General features: G+C 34.6%; 1 protein-coding gene across 2 annotated transcripts in view; it reads left to right on the top strand.

Moving 5' to 3' along the window:
* Window positions 1–19,657, top strand: part of CSMD3 (CUB and Sushi multiple domains 3) — a 1,272,067-nt gene that overhangs the window by 348,699 nt on the left and 903,711 nt on the right. For both annotated transcript variants that reach the window (XM_008001392.3, XM_008001388.3), the window contains exon 5: window positions 926–1,133. In XM_008001392.3, the coding sequence (XP_007999583.2) occupies window positions 926–1,133 (208 nt within the window). The remainder of the gene's footprint in view (window positions 1–925; window positions 1,134–19,657) is intronic.

Below are 19,657 nucleotides of genomic sequence, written 5' to 3'. Positions count from 1 at the left end.
CACAAGTGAACTTGTAACGTATTAGCTTGAGTGGCCTAAACAATGCTATAATAAGGCAAATGCCCCAACTTCAATTCCTTTATGAAACAGGAGTTTTTTCTTATGTTTGCATACCAAACACAGCTACTCATATAACCACACTGCTAGCACCTATCGTTAGCCACAAGTAGACTAGTGGAGAATCTGTGGCCCCAATTTGGAAAATCAGAATCATAGATCCCAAAGTAACATTAGTCAAAAGTTATTTATGGTGTTTTATCTATGTACATTATATGACTACTTAGTAAAAGATATACTGTTTGATTTCACAGGAATATGTTTCTAAAGATATATTAGTTACCCTATTATTTCTTTGTAAACAAAATATCCTGGATATGTGATATACTTTTATTTGAGTTGTTTTTCTACAAACATTTTTCAATAAATTCTGAAACATACCATTGACATGAACTATATTATATTGTCTCTTAAATTATGTCTTTGTGTTGTACATACCTGCATTAAAAAATCAAAAGTTTTTTCCACCAACAAACACAGTGATCAAAGATTTCCCATCACAGACTTTAAGATACATGTTTCCTTTGTTTAACTCACTTTATCGCTTAAACATGAAAAAAATATATATTGATTCTATTTTCCTAATGTCTAATTTTGGAGTGTAAATTTTTTGCTTACTTTCATTGCTATTTCAACCAATTGTAATAAAATTGTTAAGGTCTAGTTTATACTTGTATATGTGCTTATACATTTTTTCATAAACTTCTCATTTTATTTAATCTTTATTAGTATATTATGCACTTGGTATCACATTTGAACTGTTATTTTTATCCAAAAATATTGACTTGCTTTTCTCTTAATAACTTACAACTGAACAATTGCATTTTTCTTAATAACTTAAAACTGAACATTTTGTCATTTTTAACAGCTGAAGATGCTTGTGGAGGAACAATGAGAGGATCCAGTGGCGTCATATCCAGCCCTAGTTTTCCTAATGAGTACCATAACAATGCTGATTGCACTTGGACCATTGTAGCAGAGCCTGGGGACACAATTTCACTCATATTTACTGACTTTCAAATGGAAGAGAAATATGATTACTTAGAAATAGAAGGTTCTGAGCCCCCTACAATATGGTAAGTAAATAGCTTCTATTATCTTTGCATTGATGTTGTTGAAGCAAACTAGGGAACAAAGAACAACTGAATGTGGACTTTTACAGGTTTGGGTATTTAAAAGATCTGATAGGAAAGTTATGTGAAGAGGTTGTCAGAGCTGAAGGATATTTTTGAAGATTGGGCTATTTACATAAAAATAGATGGAAATTCAAAACATGTATAAACAAATAAAAGTTATTCCTTTTGTAACCTACAGTTGTGCTTTTTAGCATGCTAGTCCATACTTGATGGTTTCTCTCAAATTAATTGAATAATCTTGGAAGTAATTTTCCTTTGTTTAAGTAGAGCTGTTATATACCTTGTTATCTGAAAGCAAAAATTAAACACCATGATCTGGGGGAATATGGTCTGTTTCTTTAGCGACTCAAGGCATGGTCTAATGGAACCTGAAAAGTATTCAGAACATGCTTTTAAGACATAATATTTTTTAAGTAAAATGTTTCTTTATACTATTTTAAAAATTTGTATCCAGTTATATCGTTGATTAGATTATGATTCAGTAACTAATTGAAAGAAAGAATAAGATGACATTGATAAAGGAAAGAGATAGGTAAACACTAGACTAGAGAGGATCTTTTAAGCCATGTGAAGATTTGCTAAGAACCATGGATTTATCCAAAACAATTACATGAAGAGGTTTGAATATCCAAACTATTATTCCTATTGAAATGAAGAGATTGATTTGAAGAGGGGCTCGATTCGCTTTAGGAAGATCACTTAAGAGATGATTGCAGTATTACAAGAAAAGATCATGGTAGCTTGAATTAGAGTCATACTAATGAGGTAAGGAAATAGACTGAATTGAGAGATATTGATGATGTATAATCAAAAGGACTTTGTAATGGACTGGGGGTGATAAAGAAGGCAGTATTAAAATAAAATCTGGTTTTCTGACCTGAACAAATGGCGAAGGCAGTAGTAATATTCACTGAGTTGGGAATTGTTGAGGAAAGGTTAAGTTTGGAATGAGAACCCTGTAAATATCGAGATTTGTTTTGAATTATTTTAGCTGGAAGATGCTTTGAGATGTGCAATTAAAGCCATCTACTAGACAACTATATCTCTTATATGATTCAATAGAGTAGAATCACAACACTGATATTCAGTTAATATTGATGGTAAGTGAACCAATAGGCCACAATATAATTAAGTAGATAGAGGATAAAATGAGAAGACAAAGGAGGACTAGGACTGAATCTGAGACTTAACAACATATAAGGCGTGGACTAAGAAGGATGATACAGCAAAGAAAACTGAGAGAGTAATTTGAAGAGGTAAGAGAAGGAAGGAAGTCTTAAGAAATAATTTCATGCAGACAAGGGAAGAAGACTATAAAGAAGGGAAAGTAGACAACATTGTGGACTTCTGTTAAAGAACACTATGTAAATGGTTTTAAAACTTCACAGTTTTCTGGGCTTCACCAAAAGTACAAAGCATTTCCTTAATTGTAAATCCTGCCTTGCAAGATAGAACAAAAGTAACACACTTAGATATACCCATTTATTTCCCCTCTACATTTAGGCCCTCAACACTTCGAGTTATATGCCTGGTATGATAAATTCATGCCAGAATGCAATAAAATCCACCTAAATTTTGGTTTTAAATGCTAGATAATTTAAAAGCTATTATTTGAGAAATTGCTACTTCAATGGTGATTCATATTCAATTCATAATAAGGTAGATGATAATGTCATACATCTTTTAATAATTGTAATATCTTTTGCTATACAAGTGATCTTATTAAAATGGCAGTTTTAACTTGACCAATATTTGACTACTGGATACAATAAAGGAAAATAAAACACTGTTTTATAGTGCCAGTTCCTGAGCTGCCACCAAACTCTAGAAACCAAATTTCTCACATTTACTCTGTGGATTATAATCTCTCCATTTATGTTCATATGGTCACTTTCTTGTTTCAGATTAAACATGCTTAGTAATGATTTGTATATCTTCTTAACAATCTAAGTGGTTTCAACAATATAGTTTGTCCAATAAGAGTATCAGATCCACAAATTTCTCCATTTTCTCCTTTAAAAGACGCTTTGCCACTTTATTTATTTTCATCTTTAGAAAATAACAACTAAGAAATGTATTGTTTTACATTCTTTTAAAATTAATGTTACTGTAAAATTTAGGTAGACTTGTCAAAATCTTTGTTATATAACAAATCAAAAATAAAATCATTTGGCATGTTTCAAGAAATCGATACAAATGTTCAAACTATATTTCTATAAATGCCAACATAAAGATGCATAGTGTTGGTAAATTAATATTATATAAAATCATTTAAGTATATTAAAAGAACATTACTTTTAAAATGTATTAGTTAGAGAATTTATGTATTAAATGATCTGTAAATAATTAAAATAAAACTTTTATATCTAATTCTGGCCCTGTGATCACCTTAAATCCTTTAAAGTTCTCATGTCTTTTTAAAGATATACTCATCAAAAGAACACACTTTATTTCAGATTACATTGTATCAAGCATTCTTCCTTATAAGTATGCACTGTTCACATAATATATTCAATTTATAATAGAATTCAAAACAGGTGAAGAAGGAGACCTTCACATCCTTTTGATTAAAATTACAAATAATTTTTGGACTTCAGATCCTTCATTCAGAGACCAGAAACTTGTCACTAGCTACAATACATTATAGTTTTACTCCTGAAGTGCATAGAGTGTGGCAAGGCTTGATTAACTTGTTTTTCACTTTGGTCACACAGACTAAACCAGCCCAACAATTGTGCTGCAAAAAGAATATTTACACTTAGTCAGTGCTTTACTTGCAGACTAGGTATGCTAAATTGTTAGCTTCTTGTTATTTTTTTTTAAAGTAGCATCACTGCATAATTCAACAGGAGTGCAATGCATTCATTTAATTATTACTGTTGGATAAAACTATGAGACCTGATGAATGTCAACTGATCCACTATAGTGAAATAAAAATTGACATAGCATAAAGATGCTTGTGTTCTAGATTCAACTTTGACTTCTTGTTGATGGATGACAGTGGGTAAGTCATGTCACCTCCCTAGATCTCAGGTTTCTCACCTATAACATCCAAGGTTTCTCTTAATTCTGATATTATGGCATTGTCTGCTTAGATGCTATGGCAGAAACAAAAAAGTAAAACGTTAACTAAATACAACACTTTGTAAATAACTATTTACCAAGCCTTGGATGGAGAGTTGGATTAGATGCTTTTTAAAATTATTTCCAAACTTAATTTGGATTTTTACTAGAATTCCATTTGTTCAATGTTTATTCAACAAATACTTGTTGGGGTGCCTGCTACATAACAGCATTGTTCTAAGTGCTTTTGTATCTAAAGCACCAAAGAGGCCTGCTCCTGTAGAACTTGTGCTCTCTCAGGGGATAAAGACAATAAGCAGGCAGTGATCAACATAAATAAGGTACACACACACTCTTTCTAGAGAGTGATAAGAAAGAAAAGATGTGGAAGAGTAAGAGAGGTCAGGAGAGCAAGAATGTTGTGATGAGTGTGTAGCTTACTCAATTGAAAAGTTGATATTTGAACAAAGTCTTGATGAATATAAGGAAGTTAGTCAACTGGATGAGCCTTCAGGCAGAAGTGACATCTAGAGCAAAATACTTAAAGCAGACTGGGCCTTACTGTGTTGTAGGAACACCTAAGAAGCCATTGTGGCTAGAAAAGAATGATCACTGGTGAAGGTAGTAAGAGAGAAAGAAAGACAATTAATAGACCCTGGCTCAAGACTCATCTTTGGCTTTTACTCTAGATGTAATGTGAATTCACTTGAGGGGCTTGAGCACAGTAATGACATGATTGACCTTATTACTTTAAAAAACAAAAGTCACTATGGCTACTGTGTGGAGAATAAAGTATAAGAGGAAAAGCTAAAAGAACAGAGATTATTTGTGGTATGTAAGTGAGAGTTTATAATTATGAAATAAGAAAATAGCAGTGGCGGTGAGGTGAAATTATTGGATTTTCAAGATAAATAATAGAAAGAAAAGAATAGCTCTAAAGAATAGCTCTAATAACCTGCTAATACAGATGCCAGATTATTTGACCTGCAGAACTGAGCAAATACAATTGAAATTAACTAATATTGGGAAGGCTATTGATGAAACATTTTTGGAGGGATGATGTGGAGCTTAAATGTGGACGTGTTAAGTTTGAGATGGCTAATAAATCTGTAGTTGAAGATTTTAAGGGAACAGTTGGAGATACAAATCTGAGTTTCAAATAAAGGTATGGGCTAAGTTTCTAAATTTGGAAATCTCAAAATGGAAATAATTATTCCTATTTCTACCAGTTGAAGTGATTATTACATTTAAAAAAAAGGAAAAAGGAACTAATATCTGAGTCATGTGACACTCCAACACTAAAATGTCAGCAAAACTAGGATGAACCAGCAAAGGAGTTTGAGAGTCGGAGTAAATGAGGTAAGAGGAAAAACATGACAGTACAGTTATCCCTTAGGATCTTCAGGAAATTGGTTCCAGGACCACCCCTGCTTATACAAAAATCTTGGATGCTAAAGTTTTTCATATAAAATGTAGTAATATTTGCATACAACGTACACACATGCTTCCATATAATTTAAATAATCTCCAGATTATGTACAATACCTAATATAATGCAAATGCTTTATACATAGTTTTAAAACTGTATGGATCATTTTGTTGTATTATTGTTGTATCCATATTTTTTATTTTTCAAATATTTTTGATTTGTGATTGGTTGAATCTGCTAATACAGATCCCACAGACATAGAAGATTGACTGTGTAAATTTTCCTGGAAACCAAATGAAAAAATTATGATGGAATTGGCCAATTGTCAAATGTGAATGATAAGCTAATAAAATAAGCACCAAAACTAATCACTGGATGTAATAACATAGAGGTCATTGAGTAACTTCGATGAAAGTAATTTTGTAGGTGATAGGCTGACTGGAGGAGTTTTAAGAAAGAACTGGAGAAGAGATATTATAGGCAATTACTATAAATAAATTGTTCAGGGAATTTTGCAAGAAAGACAGAGTGATGGGACAATAGGTTAAAAAGAAAGTAGGAGGAAGGGAAGATGTTTTTCTCCTTTTTTGTAGCTTATTATAAAATATGTTCCCATATTAATAAATGGATTTAGCAACATGGAAGTCACTGATAACTTCGATAAAAGTAATTGTGCAGGTGACAGTGTGATTGGAATAATTTTAAGTGAGAATTAGAGAACAGATAGCATAAATAAATTGTTCAGGGAAATTTGCAAGAAATACATGTACATAGTTTACATAACAGATGCACATAGTTTTGGGGTATATATGATAATTTTCTTTTTTTTTTAAGATGGAGTCTCACTCTGTCACCTAGGCTGGAGTGCAGTGGAGCAATCTCAGCTCACTGTAACCTCTGCTTCCTGGGTTCGAGCGATTCTCCTGCCTCAGCCTCCCTAGTAGCTGGCATTACAGGCGCGTGCCACCACGCCTGGCAAATTTTTTGTATTTTTTGTAGAGACAGGGTTTCACCGAGTTAGCCAGGATGGTCTAGATCTCCTGACCTCATGATCTGCCCTCCTCAGCCTCCTAAAGTGCTGGGATTACAGGCGTGAGCTACTGCACCTGACTCACATATGATAATTGAATACATTCATATAATTTGTAACAATCGGCCGGGCGCGTTGGCTCACGCCTGTACTCTCAGCACTTTGGGAGGCCAAGGCAGGCGGATCACGAGGTCAGGAGATCGAGACCACCCTGGCTAACACGGTGAAACCCCATCTCTACTAAAAATACAAAAAATTAGCCAGGCGTGGTGGCGGGCACCTGTAGTCCCAGCTACTCGCGAGGCTGAGGCAGAAGAATAACTTAAACCCGGGAGGCGGAGCTTGCAGTGAGTCAAGATTGTGCCCTTGCACTCCAGCCTGGGCGACAGAGCAAGACTCCATCTCAAAAAAAAAAAAAAAAAAATGTAACAATCAGGTCAATGTCCTTGGGATAACCATCACCTTAAATATTTGTCTTTTCTGTATGCTGGAATGATCCACATTATTCTCTTCTAGCTACTTTGAAATATACAATAGATTATTATAAACTGTAGTAAATTAGTGGATACGAATATATGATTTGATAGAAGAAATAAGACCTAGTGACAAATAGATTAGTAGAATGAGAAGCATTTTTATTTATTTTTGTGGTTTTGCTTGTTAATTGGGAGAGTTAATACTGTGATGGGAATCACCTACTTAGACATTGAAAAAATTAATGATAAAGCGAGTGGGGAGAATCATTTAAGCAAAGTGAAGGAGTAGAGATAGTGAAAGAGATCTTCCCTTTGAAAATCTGTCTGTGAAAGGAAGAAGGAAAAAAATTACAGTGACTAAAGGGTGAGATAGAAGAAGAAAGTGAAGATTAAAAGACCATTTAGGGGGCTTCTCTATGCCAGAGGCTGAAAGGAATTTAATTAATTTGGAAAGTCTGCATATGGAAATAAAAGTTTAAAGGCTGATTTTCAAAGACTAAAATTAGGGAATGAGTGATTGAATATCCAAGAGAGTAATAGTGATTTCTTCAGATTAGATTGTGGAAAATACTTAAGTAATAATAGAAAGATCAGGAAGATGTTTTAATGCATTGGGCCCAGAAGATAAATAATGATTTCAATTTGTAAGATACAGGTTGCAGATAAGCACAATTTCCAAAAGAACATGTCCCACTGGATGTGTGACTTAATTATGACATATAATTTGAAGTAGGAATAAGAATTTTTAAGTCATTAAAAATGAAATACTGGCTGAAGTCAAGGGAATGATATGGTTATCAAGATTAGAATATTAGTGAAAACATGACATGCAGGTTATATAACATAGAATATCTATGTAATGTTATTCAAATTAAGAATGCAATAAGGTATGTAACACATTTTGTTTTATTTACATTGTTTTGTACAATTATTTATTTTTATTAGTTAAAATAACACTAAACATTTAGATTTAAACTAACAAATTTAGTCAATACAAATTTCCAATGAAGACTGATTCCCATCTAAAACTAGTTTCTCCATTTGTGCACTGTTCCTTCTCAACTACTTAGTAGTGTCATGCCCCAATTTTCTTAATTCCCTTTTATACCATCAATTTTTGCCCCCTAATTGATCACCATTAAACTAGCTTACCCATCATTTCTTTGGAACTGTCTTTTACAAAATGAACAATAACTTCTTAGTTCCTAATTTAATACTTATCTCAATTGATTTATCTGCAACATTTTACTTTGTTGATTATTACCTCTTTTCCAGAACATCCTTCATTCTTAGTCACTGGGATGTCTTTTCTTTCTTGTATCTTTTCCTATTACTCACTGACTATATCCTTTCAGACTTTCTCTTCTCTTTTTTCCTTCATCATCCATTCTGTATATGTTGGTACCTGGCCAGATTTTTTCTCATCTTTTGTTTCTGTTCACCCTACTTTGGAATGCATGATTTCCTGTGACTTCAACAATCTTAAGATTTTGTGATTTTTCTCCTTCCTGATTACTTTCTCTCTTGCTTCGTTTCTATCTGTACACATATCTGTGCTTAAATAATGGAATCTTAATGAGAACTTGGATCTCAAAATAAACAGAATGCCTAGCCCTGAACATTTCACACCATACATATTTTATGTACATTTGTGAAAGGTGTAAATGATTTTTGTTCCACATATAATTTGACATCACTAACAATCTGGTTTTATATGTTTTTTTCCAATGGTTGTACATTATTTGACTGAAGTTGTATATAAATTAGTTTGGATTAGGTTCAACTGTGAATAAAAGAAAATATAAGCAAAATGCAAACAAAAACCAAGAGGCTAAAACAAGACATAAGGCATTTATGGGAACTGCACCACCACCACCTACTATCAAACACTCAGGATCCATTTATGTGACTGCTCTGCTTGTAGGTTACCTTCATTCCCAAGATCATATCTTGTTCAAGTTTAACCATTAAGTTACAGTCCAAACAGTAGAAGGAAGAACAAGGAAAAGGAAAACCCAAATGGCAGTCATCATCTACCTCTTAAACAAGGTTTTGGTTGCTGACCTACATTTTCTATTTCATTGTCTCCTATTTCTGCTTATATCCTATTGGCCAAAATCTAATTACACGTATATTTGACTGTTAGAGACTCAGTAATCCTTATTCTGGTTAGTCATCGCCCAGCTAAAATTCCATTTTTAGGAAAGAAAAGGAGAAAAGGTGTTAGGGGATAACTAGCAATCTCTAACACATGGTTTTTAATGATGCAGTCCCTCTAGGAAAAATGTGTATAATGAATACTCACTAGTATTTTACATATTATAGAAATATGTGTGTGTTTATATTTATGTCTATACTGGCAGAGATAGCTACAGTAGTAGAAAGTAAACTTCCCTTTGAAAATCTGCCTGTGGAAGACAGGAGGAAAAAAATACAGTAAGTAAACAGTGAAACAGATGAAGAAAGTGAAAATTGAAAGACCATTTAGGAGACTGCTTTATGTCAGAGGTCATAAGGAATTTAATTAATTTCGAAGCTCTGCATATGGAAATAAAAGGGCGAAGGCTGTTTATCAAAGACTAGAATCAGGGGAATGGGTGACTGACTTATCACAGAGTGTATGATCTTCATTGCCAAAAATAGATAGCACAAATAAGGTATAGATACCACATATATGGGTATACATATATAGATACACAGATATGAATGTGTGTATATGTGTGTATACACGTACAGGTATAAATATAGGTGTATATATATATACATGCGCGCACACACACACACAGATGTCTTTATGCTTATACCTGTCTGTGAATATATATGCATATATGTAGATATAATCTCTATACCTTTTACATATATTATATATATATACACATATGGATATACGTGTGTGTTTGTGTGTATCAAAGCTCATGGGTCCATATTCAGCAATACTACCAAATTATGTTCTTGTAATACCTACAACAGAAGTGCCTGTGGTGGTTGTTAAAGTGCAGATTTTCTAGCTCCTGCACAAATGTATTGCTTTGCATTCGAGAGGCAAGGATTCAGGAAATCTGTAAATGAGGTGATTCCAATGTTCAACTGTTGCTATAGAAATTAATACAATAAATTTGGTTTCATCAATACTGCAACTATGTGATGTAACTATACTCTATGAGCATCTCTCAAGAACTAAAATATTTCTTTTTTTTTCTAAAGTGGCTGTATTATTTTGTTGCTTTTTATTTTTTTGTTTTTGTAGGTACATAGATGTGTATATATATGGGTTACATGAGATATTTTGATACAGACATGCAATGCATAATAATCACATCAGGGCAAATGGGGTATCCGTCACCTCAAGCATTTATCTTTTGTGTTACAAACAATTTGATTATACTCTTTTAGTTGTTTTCCAATGTAAAATTAAATCATTTTGACTTCAACTATTCTATTGTGCCAGCAAATACTAGGTCTTATTCATTCCTTCTAACTATAAATTTTGTACCTATTAGCCATCCTCACTATCCCCAACCCTGCCATTACCCTTCCCAGCCTGTGATAACCATACTTCTACTCTCTGTCTCCATGAGTTCAATCCTTTCCATTTTTATCTCCCACAAATAAGTGAGAACATGTGAAGTTTGTCTTTCTGCGCCTGGCTTGTGTTATTTATCATAATGACCTCCAGTTCCATGTATGTTGTTATAAATGACAGGATCTTATTCTTTTCTATGGCTGAATACTACTCCATTTGTGTATATATAGCATATTTTATTTATCTACTCATCTGTTGATAGATTCTTAGGTTGACTCCAAATCTTGGCTATTGTGAGTAGTGCTGCAATAAACATGGGACTGCAGATATATTTTTGATATACTAATTTCCTTTCTTTTGGGTATATACTTAGCAATAGGATTGCTGGATCATATGGTAGTTCTATTTTTAGTTTTTTCAGAAACCTCTAAACTGTTCTCCACAGTGGTTGTACCAATTTACATGCCCACTAAAAGTGTATGAGGGTACCATTTTCTCTACCTACTCACCAGCATTTGTTATTGCCAATTGAACTGGAGTGAGATGATGTTTCATTATTGTTTTGATTTGCATTTCTCTGATAATCAGTAATGTTGAGCACTTTTTCATATGTACCTGTTTGCCATTTGTATGAATTTTTTTTTTTTTTTTTTTTTTTTTTTTTGAGACGGAGTCTTTGCTCTGTCGCCCAGGCTGGAGTGCAGTGGCACGAACTCGGCTCACTACAAGCTCCGCCTCCCGGGTTTACGCCATTCTCCTGCCTCAGCCTCCCGAGTAGCTGGGACTACAGGCGCCCGCCACCTCGCCCGGCTAGTTTTTTGTATTTTTTAGTAGAGACGGGGTTTCACCGGGTTAGCCAGGATGGTCTCGATCTCCTGACCTCGTGATCCGCCCGTCTCGGCCTCCCAAAGTGCTGGGATTACAGGCTTGAGCCACCGCGCCCGGCCCTTTTTTTTTTTTTTTTTTTTGAGACGGAGTCTTGCTCTGTCGCCCAGACTGGAGTGCAGTGGCTGGATCTCAGCTCACTGCAAGCTCCGCCTCCCGGGTTCATGCCGTTCTCCTGCCTAAGTAGCTGGGACTAAAGGCGCCCGCCACCTCGTCCGGCTAGTTTTTTGTATTTTTTAGTAGAGACGGGGTTTCACCGTGTCCGCCAGGATGGTCTCGATCTCCTGACCTTGTGATCCGCCCGTCTCGGCCTCCCAAAGTGCTGGGATTACAGGCTTGAGCCACCGCGCCCAGCCTGTATGCATTATTTTGAGCAATATCTATTCAGATCTTTTACCCATTTCAAAATTGGTTTATTAGATTTTCTTTTCTCAATAGAGTTCTTTAAGGTCTTTATATATTCTGGTTATTAATTCCTTGTCAAATGGGTAGTTAGCAAACATTTTCCTCCCTCTGAGGGTTGTGTCTTCCCTTTTGGATTGTACAGAAGTTTTTAACTTGATGTTATCTCATTTGTCCATTTTTGCTTTGATTGTCCATGCTTATGGGGTATCACTTAAGAAATCTTTGCCCAGTTCAATATCCTGGAAATTTTTCCTAATGTTTTCTTGTAGTAGTTTCATGGTGCGAGGTCTTATATTTAAGCCTTTAATCCAGTTTGATTTGATTTTTGTATGCAGTGAGAAATAGCTGTCTAGTTTTATTCATCTGCGTATGGATATCCAATTTTCCTAGCATCATTCGTTGAAGAAACTATCCTTTCCACAATATATGTTCTTGACAACTTTGTCAAAAATGAGTTCACTGTGGGTCTATGAATTAGTTTCTGGTTTCTCCATCCTTTTCCATTGGTGTAGATGTCTTTTTTACACCAATAACATGCTGTTTTGGTTAGATAGCTGTGATAACTTAATGTAAGGTAATGTGATTTCTCTAATTTTGTCCTTTTTGCTCAGGATAGCTTGGCTCTTCTGGGTCTTTTCCGATTCCATATAAGTTTTAGGATTTTTTTTTTCTATTTCTGTGAATAATTTCATTGGTATATTGATAGGGATTGCATTAAATCTGTAGATTGCTTTGTGTAGGATGGATTCTTCCAATCCATGAATGTGGAATACCATTCCATTTTTTTGTGTGTGTGTCTTCTTTAAAGTCTTTCATCATGTTTTATAGTTTTTATTGTAGAGATATTTCACTTATTTGGTTAATTTCTAGGTATTTTATTTTATTTGTAGCTATTGTAAACAGGATTACTTTTTTGATTTCTTTTTTAGATTGTTCACCGTTAGCATATAACAATACTACCAACTTTTGTATTTTGATCTTGTATCTTGCAACTTTACAGAATTTGTTTATCAGTTCTAATAGTTTTATTTAGTGGATTCTTTAGGGTTTTTGAAGTATAAGATCATATAGTCTGCAAACAAAAATAATTTTATTTCTTCCTTTCCAATTTGGATGCCCATTTTTTCTTTCTTTTTTTCTGATTTCTCTAGCTAGGAGTTCCAGTACTATGTTATATAACAGTGGTGAAAGTGGTCATCCTTGTCATGTTCCATATCTTAGAGGAAAGAGTTTCAGGTTTTCCCCACTCAGAAATATGGTAGCTGGGGGTCTGTTATATATGACTTTTATTATGTTGAGGTATATTCCTTTTATATCTGGTTTGTTCAGGGTATTTATTATGAAGGATGTTGAATTTAATCAAATGGTTTTTCAGCATCAATTGCAATTATCATATTTTTTGTCTTTAATTCAACACTGATTGATTCACACATGTTGAACCATCCTTGTATCCCTAGTATAAACCAACCCCTGCAAGATGAATGACTTTTTTAATGTGTTGTTGCAATAGATTTACTAGTATTTTATTGAAGATCTTTGTATCTATATTCATCAGTGGTATTAGCCTATAGTTTTCTTTCTTTCTTTCTTTCTTTCTTTCTTTCTTTCTTTCTTTCTTTCTTTCTTTCTTTCTTTCTTTCTTTCTTTCTTTCTGTCTTTCTTTCTTTCCCTCTTTCTTTCTTTTTTTTTTTTTTTTTTTGATGTTTCTTTGGTTTTGCTAGCAGGGTAATACTGGTCTCATAGAATGAGTTAGGAGGTATCCCCTCCTCTTCTATTTTTCAGAATAGTTTGAATAGGATTAGTATTAGTTCTCCTTTAAATATTTGGTAGAATTCTGCACTGAAGCCATCAACTCCCAGGCATTTCTTTACTAGAAAACTTTTTATTATATATTTGATCTCATTACTTGTTATCAGTCTGTTCAGGCTTTGGATTACTTTATGGTTCAGTCTTGGTAGGTTGTATGTATCTAGTAATTTATCAATTTCTTCTAGATTTTCCAAATTATTGGCATATAGTTGATCACAACAGCCACTAATGATCTTTTGAGTTTCTGCAATATCAATTATAATGTTTTCATTTTCATCTCTGACTTTACTTAAGTGCTTATGGGTATCTGCTCTCCATCTCTCTCTCTCTCTCTTTTTCTTTAGTCTGGTTAAAACTTCACCAATTTTGTTTAATCTTTAAAAAAAAAAAACTGTTTTACCATCTTTTATATTGTTCTCTTTATTTCTATTTCATTTATTTTTGCTCTTATCTTTATTATTGCTTTTCTACTAATTTTGAGTTTGGTTTGCTCTTGCTTTTATAGTTGTTTAAGATGCATCATGGGTGTTTTATTCGGAGTTTTTCTTTTTTGATGTAGGCACCTGTAGCTGCAAACTTTCCTCATAGTACTGCTTTTTCTGTATCACATAGGTTTTAATATGTTGTATTTCCATTATCATTTGTTTTCAGAAATTTTTCAATTTTCTTCCTTATTTCTTCATTGCCACACAGGTCATTCAGGAACATATTGCTTAATTCCTATGTGTTTATATAGTCTCCAAAATTTCTCTTGTTATTGATTTGTAGTTTTCTTCCATTGTGGTCAGAGAAGATGCTTGATATTATCTCAGTGTTTTTGAATGCTTAAGACTTGTTTTATGCCCTAATATGATCTATCCTTGAGAATAAACCATGTGCTGAAGAAAAGAATGTGTATTCTGCAGCCATTGAATGAAATGTTCTGTAAACATCTATTAGGTCCATTTGGTCTGTAATGCAGATTAAGTCCAATGTTTCTTTGGTGATTTTCTGTCTGGAAGATCTGTCCAATGCTGAAAGTGGGGTGTTAAAGTCTCCAGCTCTCATTGAATTGTTGTCTGTCTCTCTCTTTAGCTCTAATAATATTTGCTTTATATCTGTGTGCTCTGCTGTTGGGTGAATACATATTTAAAATTGTTATATCTTTTTCCTGAATTGACTGCTTTATCATTATATAGTGACCTTCTTTGGTCCTTCTACTTTTTGCCAATCTATTTTGCCTGATATAAATATAGCTACTCGCTCTTTTTTGGTTTCCATTGTCCTGGAATATCTTTTCTATCCCTTTATTTTCAATCTGTGTGTGTTTTCACAAGTGAAATGTGCTTCCATTAGCAACATTGGGTCTCGTTTTACTTTTTTAATCCATTCAGCTACGCTATGTCCTTTGATTGGAGAGTTTAGTCCACTTATATTCAATGTCGTTATTGATAATTAAAGACTTATGCCATTTTGTTATTTGTTTTCTGGTTGTTTTGTGGTCCTCTTTTTTCTTTGTTTCCTTCCTGTCTTCCTTTGCATAAAGGTGATTTTCTCTGATGGTACAATTTAATTTATTACTTTTTATTTTGGTGCATCCATTATATGTTTTTCATTTGCGATTACCATGAGGCTTGCAAAACTATGTTATAATCCATTATTTTATACTGATAACAAGTTAGCACCGCTTGTATATACAAACAAACAAAAAGAAAACTATTAAAAACTCTACACCTTAACTTTGTCCTTCAACTTTTTAACGTTTGTTTCTATTTATATCTTATTGTACTGTCTGTGTCTTGAAGACTTCTTATAGTTATTATGTTTGATTGGTTCATCATTTAGTCTTTCTACTTTAGATAAAAGTATTTTACATACCACAGTTACAGTGTTATAATATTCCGTGTTTTCTTTGTACTTAGTATTACCAATGAGCTTTGTACCTTCAGATGATTTCTTATTGCTTATTAACGTCATTTTATTTCTCATTGAAGTACCGCCTTTAGCATTTCTTGCAGGATAGATCTTGTGTTAATGAAATCCCTTAGCTTTTGCTTGGAAAAAATGTTATTTCTTCTTCATGTTTCAAGGATATTTTCACCATATATACTATTCTAGAATTTTTTTTTTCCTTTGGCACTTTAAACACCACTCTCTCCTGACCTATAAGGTTCCCACTGAGAAGTCTGCTACTAGACATATTGAAGTTCCATTGTATGTTATTTGTTACTTGCAGGTTTTAGGATCCTTTCTTTATCCTTGATCATTAGGAGTTTGATTATTAAATGCCTTGAGATAGTCTTCTTTGGGTTAAATCTGCTTTGTGTTGTATAACCTTCTTGTACTTGGATATTAATATCTTTATCTAGGTTTGGGGAGTTATCTTTTATTATCCTTTTCAATAAATTTTTATTCCTTTCTCTCTCTCTCTTTCTCTCTCTCCCCCTCCCTCCCTCGCTCCTTTTTAAGGTCAAGAACTCTTAGATTTGCCCTTTTGAGACTATTTTTTAGTTCTTGTAGATTTGCTTTATTCTTTTTTATGAGTTTTTCTGTTGTCTTCTCTAATATAAGACATTTTCAAATAGCATTTCAAGACATTTTCAAATAGGTGTTTTCAAATAGCCTGTCTTCAAGCTCACTAATTCTCTCTTCTGCTTAATTCTGTTATTAAAAAATACTGATGCATTCTTCAGTATGCCAATTGCATTTTTAGCTCCAGAATTTCTGCTTGGTTATGTTTAATAATTTCAATCTCTTTGTTAAATGTGTCTGACAGAATTCTCAATTCTTTCTCTGTGTTATCTTGAATTTCTTTTAGTTTCCTCAAAACAGCTATTTTGAATTCTCTGTCTGAAAATTCACATATCTCTACTTCTCCAGGAAACTCCCTGGTACCTTATTTAGTTTATTTGGTGATGTCATGTTTTCCTGGAGGGTTTTTGTGCTTGTGCATGTTTGTCAGTATCTGGGAATTGAAGAGTTAGGTGTTTACTGTAGTCTTCACAGTCTGGGCTTATTTGCACCTGTCCCTGGGAAGGCTTTCCAGGTATTTAAAAAGACTTAGGTATGGTGATCTAAGCTGTGTCTCCATTAGTAGGCACCCCAAGCCAAGTAATGCTGCGGATCTTGCAGACTTGTAGAGGTATCACCTTGGTGGTCTTGTGTAAGACCTGGAATAATTCTCTGGAATACCAGACAGAGACTCTTGTTCTCTTTCCTTACTTTCTCACAAACACACAAAAAAAGTCTCTCTCCCTGTGCTGAGCTGCCTGGAGTTGGGGTTGGGGTAACACAAGCACTCTTGTGGACACCATCACTGGGACTGTGCTGGGTCAAAGCTGAAGCCAATGTAGTCCTGGGTCTTGCTGAAGGCCCACTGTTACCACTATCTGGCTGCCATCTATGTTTGCTCAAGATCTTATGGCTCTACAGTCAGCCTGCAGTGAAGCTAACAAAATTTGTGTTTCTTCCTTCAGGGAAGCAAGATCCCCCAGGCTCTGGGTGGGTCCAGAGATGCCATGATGGAGCCAGACTGGAGTCAAAAACATTAGAAGTTTACTTAGTATTCTATTGTGCTATGACTGAACTGGCACTCACATCATGAGATGCAATCCTTCCTACTCTTCCCTTCCCTTTAGGCAGAGGAGCCTTACCCCATAGCCACCATCACCACAGGCCCATAAGGAGTACTGCCAGGCTACCATGAATGTTCACTTAAATCTCAAGGGCTCTTCAGTTAGCTTATGATGAAGGATACCAGGCCTTGGACTCACCTTTCAGGGAAGTGGGCTCCCCTTTGGCCCAGAGCCAGACCAGAACTGCCCTCCAAGAGTCAATGCCTCCAAGAGCTAATGCCTGCCCTCCAAGAGCCAACTGGGAACCCCAAGAACCTTGACTGCTCTCCTGTAGCCAAGCTGATACCTAATGTTCAAGACAAAGTCGCCTTTACTTTTCCGTCTACTTTTCTCAAGCAGAAGGAGTCTCTCACCATAGCCACCACAGCTGGGAATGTGCTGGGTCTCACCTTCTGGTCCAGGGTATGTCCAATATTTGCATCCAAAAATGTCATCCAGGAACTAGAGCCTGGAATGACCTAATTTGGGTCATGACTCACTGGTGCCCTATTGTACTGTGGTTAAGCTGGTAACCAAGATGAAATACAAAGCCCTCTTTTCGCTTCCCACTCCTTTCCTCAAGTGGGAGGAAGGATATCTTTTGGAGCCATGAGCGGTGCAGCATATTTTAAGGGGATGGGTAGCACAAGTACCTCTTTAGTCACCCTAGCTGACTTCTCATAGGTCATGTGCCACCCATGTCCACTTGCTCTTAGTTCAGCTCAGTACTAGGACTCACCTAAGAGTTGCAGTTCTTGTGGCCTATACAGCCTTTCAAGTTTACATGAGGCTCCAGGGCTCTTTAGCCTGCAGGGGCAAGGCTTGCTGGAACTCAAGTTACGACCGCTGGGAGGTAAGATTCTTTTCTGGCTGGGGCTAGTCCATATGCCCTGTTCTGTGCATAGGTGTTAGCTGAATTCAACTGGGTTTTGCTTTTTGCTGTGACAGGGCAACATGGAGTTCAAAGGTGTATCTCACAATTGCCACACTCTCCCTCTCCTAACCGCAGCTGCTACAGGGGGATTGGGAAAGGGTGGCATCAGCAATTTCAGACTGCCTTTCCTACCATCTTCAGTGCTGCTTTCAGTGCCATCAAGTTAAAATCAGGTACTGTGAGTGCTTACCTGATTTTTGATTCTTATGAAGCTGCTTTTTTTGTGTATAGATATTTGTTAAATTTGGTGTTCCTGTACAGGGGAATGGTTGGTGGAGCCTTCTATTCAGCCATCTTAGTCTGCCCCTCTCTCACAGCTTTCCCTTTTGAGGGAGAAGAAACCAGAGAAACAAGGTGTATATTGAAAATCCAAGATGAAAACTGGAGTCTTTTAATACCTGCTCCAGTGTGCTTTATCACAAAAGTACCTCTTGTTATTACACTTACAACTAGGACTTTTTCAAAAACATCTCCGTAAAAAGTTTGATATATTAATATCATAGTATGGGCTAATGATTTGAAATTTAGCCTGAAGTTGCTAATATAGATTGTGTTTATACCTAAATCTAATTTGTCTCTGTAGAGTTAGAAATTCTCCCAGATAGCTGAGAATGCCTAATACGAATAATCTATCATTTTTAGTATATTTAAATATAATTTTTTCTGCCTTAAGGAAAAATCCATTTGGCAGTGTAGTGAGAAGAGTTGATAATATATGTAAAACTTGCTGATCCATGAAAAAAGAGTTGCATAATGGATGAAGTTAGAATTAACACAAATATCAGGTGAATACTGAAAGAAACATTTCCAAACGTTTCTAATCAGGCCAGTTTAATTGAAATACAAAATATTTCTTTGAATTTTTAGTTGCAAAATTTTGCTTACTAGAAAGAATACCTTATATCTTTGATATAAAAACCATTGTATACATACATAAATTAAAAACATGTAATTGTATGCATAAATAATCTGTATAAATTTCATACATGCTATATATGTAAGTGTTGATGGACGATTTGAAAGTATTCTTGTAATTATTAGCATGGAGAAAAAAATTCTTTACTGATATTTTTATACTTTTAAGAACCAGAGCTTATTTATTGTATTTATACTAAATAAATTGCATGTTAAAAAGAGTTCTTAGATACATAGAAGTTAATGAATGCATGTTCTGCTTTTGAATTTAATAAAGCACTTTGCCTACATAGGATATTTTAATTAGGGAGTACATTATTCAAATACATGTTTAAGTTTCAAAGGAAAAAAATGTACATCTAATTCTACATTTATTAAATCTTGTGTGAATTTCCACAGATA

Source organism: Chlorocebus sabaeus, chromosome 8 (genome assembly GCF_047675955.1).
Source record: "Chlorocebus sabaeus isolate Y175 chromosome 8, mChlSab1.0.hap1, whole genome shotgun sequence".
Classification (NCBI taxonomy): Eukaryota; Metazoa; Chordata; class Mammalia; order Primates; family Cercopithecidae; genus Chlorocebus; species Chlorocebus sabaeus.
The sequence above is the reverse complement of the archived record's forward strand: the minus strand, read 5'-3'. Positions and strand labels throughout refer to the sequence as shown.